Here is an 8,175-nt window from a genome sequence, read left to right on the forward strand (position 1 = left end):
CTTAGGGTGCCTGCTTCTACAAGAAGGTTGTCTGTCTGTCTGTGCATGAAATAAAGCAAATGGGAGAACATTGGGTACCTCCAACATTAATGCCAAAAAGTCTTGATATATAAAACTTTTACAGTGTTAGTATGAATTGAAACTCAACCAAAGACTTAAAATGTTACTTACGGAGTAATTGCCCTTTGTCCATTCTTACACTTTGAACATTGTCCAGGACATAGTTCTGAAGGTAAAATAGATATGAACAAGAAACTTTGTAGATAGATAGATCCCATTGGGTAGATGTGCAGTGCAAAAGACCCATAACTTTGCATTGCCTAATTTTTGAGTTATTGCCCTTTGTTCATATTTACATTTTAAACTTTGTTTGGGACATAACTCTGACACTATAAGAGATATGAACAAGAAACTTTGTAAGTTGATAGATATCATTGGGTAAATGAGCAGTTCAAAGAACAGTAACTCTGTCTTGCCCAAAATTATTGCACTTTCAATTTAGTAAGGGACATATCTCTGAAACTAAAAGAGGTATTATTGTCTGTGTCCAAAACCTATTAGGGGAGCATAATTTGGTCCAACCATTTCTTGTTTAAATTATTAATATCTAATATAGAATATTGTTTGTTACAGAGTAAGACAAAGTCTGTAGCCACACCAAGAGGTAGGCTTGGACGACCAAAAGAAGTTCACACTGAGGCAGAAGTTAGCTCGGTGAGTATAAGTTTGTAAGTGATAATGTAAATATCTGTGTTTTTGTATCATAGTGGTTGAATAATAAAGTTGGCTCTTGTATGCCCAGATTCCTAATTTAAAAAGAGGAGGATTAAAGCTTAACATCTTCAATGATTTTAAAATTAAGAGACAATTCATCTCAGGGGCATTCATGGCCAAGTGTTTGAGGTTTTTTATTTTGTACCATTAACTGTCACAGCTATGGGTTCCAATTTCCCTAGGGACTTAAATTTCCTTCATGTGAGAAAGCTTTCCAGCTACCTTACCTAACATTGGTGGTTCTACTTAGGTGAAGGGCACACATAGAAAATCTGGAAAGTAGCTATGTTGCCTTTACAATGTAGATGTGACTTAAAGGAGCAATTGCCTGCAGATGTGTGCTAAATTTCTTCAAATCATGTTGATTGCTTCAAATGACTGTCACACTTAATTATTAAACAAAAAACAAAAATATTTAAAGCTTAACAATTCAAAGAATATGGAGAGCTTCTGTTCTAACTAGGGCATCGGTGTCATCTTTTAGTTAAGTTTCAAATTTAATTATTAAACAAAATGCTATTTCAAGCTTGACTATTGGAAGAACAAGAAGAGGTATTGTTTTCACTCGGGATCGGGGTCATCCTTCAGTTAAGTTCTTGCCAGTTTGTATCTCAAAATGATTGAAGGAAATGGGTTGATACTCCAATTTGGATTTTGACAGAATAATGGCCGTTTTTGAACTTAGAACATTCCACATTATCCAGGCTCTTGTAGAAAATTCTACATTATACAGACTCTTGTTTTACTATGAAGATCTGAGTATAGTTCAACATGCTAGCCTATTAACAGTTTTCAATGAATTATTGAAAAAACTATTTTCTTTGCTTTATATAGAGAATATTTAATATAGAATTCTTCTTTCCTTATTATCCCCGCCGGTGGAATCAGGAGGGGGATATAGTTTTGGCGTTGTCCGTCCGTCCATCCGTCCGTCCGAATTTCGTTTCCGGAGTAGTTCTCTGCAACTACTGGCTGGAATTCAACAAAATTTTATTGGAACCTTCAATACCAAAAGGAGATGCGCATATCGTCGGCTTGTTCCGGTCCGAACCGTTGACTCAGAGTAATGGCCCTTGATTAGTTATGCAATATGCATATGGAGTAAAAATCGTCTCCAGAGTAGTTCTCTGCAACTACTGGCTGGAATTCAACGATACTTTATGGGAATCATCAATATCAAGAGGAGATAAGCATATTGTCGGCTTGTTCCGGTCAGACCCTTTAACTCAGAGTTATGGCCCTTGATTAGTTATGTAGTATGCATATAGAGTAAAAATCGTTTCCGCACTACTTCTCTGCATCTTCTGGCTGGAATTCAACGAAACTTTATGGGAACCTTCAATACCAAGAGGAGATGCCCATATCGTCGGCTTGTTCCGGTCAGACACTTTAACTCAGAGTTATGGCCCTTGATTAGTTATGCAGTATCCATATAGAAATTTATTTGTTACCTCGCTACTTCTCTGCTACTACTGGCTGGAATTCAATGAAACTTTATGGGATACTAAGAGGAGATGTGCATATAGTCTCCTTGTTCCAGTCAGATACTTATAACTCAGATTTATGGCCCTTGATTAGTTATGTAGTATGCATACATCTCATTGGCATTTCCAGATTTTACTATTTAACACAAAGTTATGGCTCTGTTATTGCCCTGAATATTTATCAAGTTCAAAGAATATTACTGTTTATGTTCAGCAGTTCTCTGTGTATTGAGCATATTGGGGGACACTTATTGTTATAACCACTATTCTTGTTCCTGTTGCTTTGGTCTAAGTAATGACATGCTCTATTTTTAGATTGACGAGGCGTCAGATGCAGAGAAACAGCGAAAGGATTATAAATCTGACTCTGAGATTTACACAGAGCCAAAGATAAGTGGAAGAAGATCCAAACAAAATCCTGAAAAATACAAGAAGATTCATCTGGATGAAAAGTAAGTAAATTCCAACTTATTTTATTTAAGTATAAAGAAAGAGGATGTTACCTGAGGTTTTATATTATAAAGACTTACTCAAACCCTTAACCTGCCTGTGGGGGGGGGGCATCTTGTACACACAGATTTTTGTTATTGAAGTTTAGAAGTTCACTTCATTGTACAGTTTTTATCTTTGGAAGATTTGATACTGTTGAGGTTATTGCTAAACAGAGGGTTACTGTCTATTAAATTTGTTTTATAAGAATAAAACTTGTGGTCATATTTCATTGAAAATACAGACATGACGTCATACTAGTGTGTATAAAAATGAATACATTTCCATTTTAAAGGTCTTGCTGTTAACTTTTTCTTATAGCTCATGATTATGATTTCACTGAAAAATTGACCATGACCATGAAAGCAAAATATTGCTTAGTTTAGTGTAAAATTAAGATTATGTCTCAGTATGTCTTACAGGCAAGTAATATGATGCATTCATGTAAGCTCTTGTTTACTTGCAGATGTTTAGGATCTTACAATGAGTTATCATTTTATATAGTTTAATACATGTCTTGGAAAAGTTGTTGCAAGTTTTATAACTTTTCTGGGAAAAGTTTTATCTAAGTCTTTATGAAATCATATTTAAGGTATATTTTTATCATGAAGTCAAAAATTGCAGCAAATTGACAAAAATCATGTATGTGAAATTATGAAATATGTAATATATATTTATATAACATAGAAAACAAGTGATGTCATGTTTTTAATGAAATAACACATCAAAAATCTCTTGTTTTCCTAAGGTATTTGACACAAAGACAGTCCCAGTTAATGGATAGGCGGAAGAATGCAGAAGAACTACTCAAATGGAAGACCATGCTGGACAAGGAAGAATCTAGGGTATTTAAACTGGAAAAACAAGCATTGAAAGTATGGGATAAAAAAGACAAAGATGTGAAGAAGGAGAAAGAACCATCACAAAGTGCGGCCAAAAGTGAAACAGAAAAGCCATCAAGTAAGAAGGATAATGGAACCACAAAAGGTATCTAATTTCTTTATGATACATAAATAACCAATTGTTGCATATTGAAGTATCTTGTTATTTACAGACTATGTTTTTTTGGGCTTGAGGAAATACAAAATGGTGTTTCCAAAAGTCCCTTTAATCACTGTTCGTAGGGACTCGAGTGACAATATGGGATGAATATCCATGTTCTATTCATACTCCTTGTAAGACAGGTTGTGTGGCATCATTCCTTATTCAGCACGCCTTTAATGAATGAATTGCTTTATTAAAGTGGCATCTTTCTGCTGTTTTGAATAAAGTTGTAAATTCATATTCTATTAAAAGACAAAAGTGCTTTTTAAAAATATTAATTTTCGTAATTTCTTCCCAAATTGTAATAAATATGTAATGAGATTTTACATCTTGTTTTTTTAATGTTAAATAATATTCCTGTGCTCTACAGATCCCTTGCCTGGTTTCATATTAAAATTAACACAATATTTGCCAAGAAAACTTGATATATTTCATGGCTAAATATTACATGGCTGAGTAGGGTTGCCAACTTGTTGACTTCAAAATTTTTGGATGCTTTTATGTTAGGGAGTTGTCAAATTAGGTTATGAAAGGTCAGTGGTTATACTCGGCTGTCCATCATGCCTGAAGTAATGCCCAGAAGGGCACCTAAGGTCTGGCTTGAAAATTACCATCAGATCTTAAAAGTTTTGGTGAGATATAAAACTGTTATATAAGAAAGAGAAAGATAAGAATAAATTCAATTATTTATTTTTCTAGATTCTACAATAAAAACAATGTCAGTGTCTCAGGATAGAGATAGTACTGTAATTTCTGAAACAATAACAACTGCTCATGATGAATCACTCTACACCAGCATCAAAGAAGACATAAAGACAGCCAGTCTAGAGAGTTCGCCAGAGGAGATTCACCGACGAATGATGAATGACAAGTCTAATATTAAGAATCATAACCGAAGTGGTAGCGAAAGCTCTGTCATGGAGGATATTCAATCAGTGTCTAGTGCTGATGATTCTAAGAAGTAAGTGTTTATAACTTTTAAGAAGTAGAATAACCTCTGTTTTAATTTCTAAAAGCAATTGCAAGATAAAGTGCCCAGTAATATATGTCTAAAATCATTAAAGAATAAGCATTAATAGAAAAGTTGTAGAGCTGTTTTCTGCAGAAACATAAATTACAATCTAGTTATTCTAAGTAAAGTTATTACTTAATGTATCATGAAATGTAATAAACATAATCTTTATTGTTAGACAACCTTTCCAAGAAAATTATTGTGCAGGTCATAGGTTAATATAGCAAAGTAAAATGGTGGGCTATAATGAAATATTTTGCTTTGTCTTATGTTTATTTCTAGCATTTGTGAGATTTTACGCCTTAATTTTCTGTTGTTTACAGGATGAATGATTCAAGTGATGACACCATGACGCACAGCTATGGTAACGAGACCTTTGATGACACAGCCACTGCATCCAAAAAGACAAGCAAGAGTCAGACCACATCCAAGTCTCCTCTTGAGAAACTAAAAAAATACAGAGGCCTGTCCTCCCCTGGAAGGTCACCTAGGGGTTTGTTTAGTTCCAGAAGTCATTCGAGAAACTCTGAGAGCGAGTCGGAAGATTCATTTTCACTGAATGGTAAGTTAAATATTCTTTGTTGAAATTATACCACAGATTGTCTGAGAAGTTAGAGAATCTTTTAACGCCCATATATTAATTATTATTGTGGTGAGGGTGAACAAACCTAAACACACACAAGTGAGGCAAAAATTTTCGGGGACAGCTGATGTCAGACTTGGAGTCTAATAATTATATAACTTTTCTGCTGATTCAATAATCAGAGATTGAATCAGGATTGAAATTGGATATTACTAGTTAATTAACCAGTAAGGCTTGTTAGGTGGACTGACCACCAAGTTATGGCCAAGTAATGTGTTAAGATTGGCATAAAACCAAACATACAAACAAACATTGATTAAATGCTTTATTTCTTACTGAGAATCAAAGAAAGAGAAAACAATATAGAGGTAAATTTCCGAATATTACCTCTAGCTTGACCATTTGAATAGTAATTGCTCCATACTACTCTTTGTGGCTTAGCCGTTGATTAAAGTTTTGCATGGGACAGATAAGGATTTTACTGAATTATTGCCCCCTTAGTTAATTTTATAACTTAAAAAGATATTTTGTTATATTCTGTTACTTTAATTTACTTTTATTATGAAAGGAATATGGAAAATATGAGTAACATGCTTATGAAATAGATGTTACGTGGTATTGAAGAAATCTTGCAGCCACTAGTAATATCTTTTATTGGTTTGGTATATTCTAAATTTTAGTGACTTTTACGTCTTCTATGTAAAGACACATTGCTAATATACTTGTTTGTACATTTCCAAGTTATTTATAAAGAATGTTAACTTGTGTGTGCTGTTTATAGAATCGCAGTCCGAGTTGAGTGACTTTGAGGGCAGAATACGGGCTTTGAATGAAGAACTGAGAAAAAGGAAAACTGAGGCCGATAAGTTAAAACGGGAGAGAAAGAAGAAAAAGAAGGAACTGATGAAGAACAAAGAAGAAACTTTAAAGAAACAGATTGAGGTAATTGTTTGAAATTTCGGCAAATGCCGACTTTGTTTGACTCATTGTCACATGATACAGTGAGAACATGATGTTTTTATTGAGCTGCTCTTCATTGGATGTAGGTAGAAATTCACAGCATGATGCTTACAGTGTAAGATATTTAGGTTAGATGACTAATTAAAATGTATGAAGCTATATCTGATGAAACATTTTATAAAAATAAAAAGTAACATTATGGTGTTTTCATAACAAATAACTATGGCCTTTTCTTGAAAGATTTATAACATAAAATGTCTTTGAAATTTAATGAACATAAATGATTTTATGTAAACTGACTAAAATGTACTGGAACAAATTATTCGGCTTTTTTTAATTAGGTTTGCCGATGACAATATAACTTAACATGTTGACTCACTTTCAATAAAACATGCTAACAATTTCTTCCATTCAAAGTATTCTGGAATCACTTTATCACAATATAAACAATATTTTACAATCCACAGGCAGCAAATATTACGAGGATATTTTTCTTTTGAGTGAAATATTGAATATATTTTCACGAAACATGATAAAATGACACATATTTTCACGAGCCGGGAGTGTTTAGTGAAAATATATACCATATTTCACAAAAAAAATAAAAAAATAACCTTTTTATTTAATTTCATTACCAAAGAAAAATGGTTACAAACACCCCTGCTTGCAACGCAATTGCAATTGTACAGCGAGCAGTAATATAATTATTGTCTTGTTTTGCACGCGATATTTAGCGCTACATGAACACAACTCTTTAAACGTCTGTACAGCATTAATGACTGAATTCAAGATATTTGTGTTCGGATTTATTTTCTAAGTTAAATAATTTTCTATCATTCTAGATAGTTTTCAAAATTCAACAAAAAGTTGTTTTATATTTATCAGATTTTTCAAATAAAATGGCGAAAGAAGTCTCTTAAGATAAATCTGAGTTTTGACTCCACCCACTTTCATATTTATATTTCATATTTATTTTTAAAAAATATGAAATATATTTGACTGATATAGCACCATATTTCATGGGTTAAATTAAATAGTAATCACTTTTAGAAAATTGTTTTCTGGTTAGTTATACAAGAAAGCTGGTTATGTGGATTGAATGCCAAAATATAACCTAAAAAAGTGTGTAGAAATCAGTGTTAAAACCAGAAAAACAAACAAATCATTTGGAAAAAAACTAGGATTTTACAATCGTCAGATTTTAGTATTAATAATTGTTTCTGCAAATTTAATTTCAGTCTCAAAGAATTTGTAAAACTTGATAGTTGAAAATGCATATTTTGTTAATGTTATATTTTAGGCATATGACAACCAGATTGCTCAGTTAAAAGTTGACCTCAAAAAGGAGATGAATCACGAGCCTGCAAAATCTACTGTCCGCCCACAGATTAAACAGCCCAAAGTGAGCCCGTCCAAGACGATCAAAACACCCACAAAACGTTTAGATACTGACAGTAGTGGACCAGACTCTGCTCAAGTGTCACCAAACATTCCTGAAGATAAAGGTAAATACAAATTATCCCCATTTTTTTATTTTTTTTATGCTGAATTATGAAATTGCCAAGTTTTGACTTAATCAGCTGTCCATTTAGAGTTTAAGGGATTTCAATAACAAAACACAAAAATAGAGCTACCAGCAGTATAGTGCCTTCAGACTGCATGGGTGTGCATGCATGCCTGGCTCTATACTGGTGGCAAAGTCTCATCACTGTAGCTTCCACCAGGTTAAGGGTTGAACAAGAAAGATTACTTTTATAGTTCAAGAGTATAGCAATACTGTCTGTGATCCCCCGTTGTAGGGTGATATCAATTGGTACTGCAAAATTCAC

General features: G+C 33.3%; 1 protein-coding gene across 1 annotated transcript; it reads left to right on the top strand.

Moving 5' to 3' along the window:
• Positions 1 to 616: 616 nt before the first annotated feature.
• On the top strand, positions 617 to 7,851 carry LOC132749747 (centrosome-associated protein 350-like; the record flags this gene model as incomplete). Its single annotated transcript, XM_060739642.1, has 7 exons — positions 617 to 714; positions 2,574 to 2,710; positions 3,496 to 3,734; positions 4,491 to 4,752; positions 5,127 to 5,365; positions 6,168 to 6,328; positions 7,647 to 7,851. Coding segments are annotated over 7 exons (1,341 nt in total), but the record flags the coding sequence as incomplete, so codon positions are not given.
• Between the last annotated feature and the right edge of the window lie 324 nt (positions 7,852 to 8,175).

The sequence above is a fragment of the Ruditapes philippinarum genome, unplaced genomic scaffold (genome assembly GCF_026571515.1).
Source record: "Ruditapes philippinarum isolate M1 unplaced genomic scaffold, ASM2657151v2 ctg24399_1_1_1_1, whole genome shotgun sequence".
In the NCBI taxonomy this organism is placed as follows: Eukaryota; Metazoa; Mollusca; class Bivalvia; order Venerida; family Veneridae; genus Ruditapes; species Ruditapes philippinarum.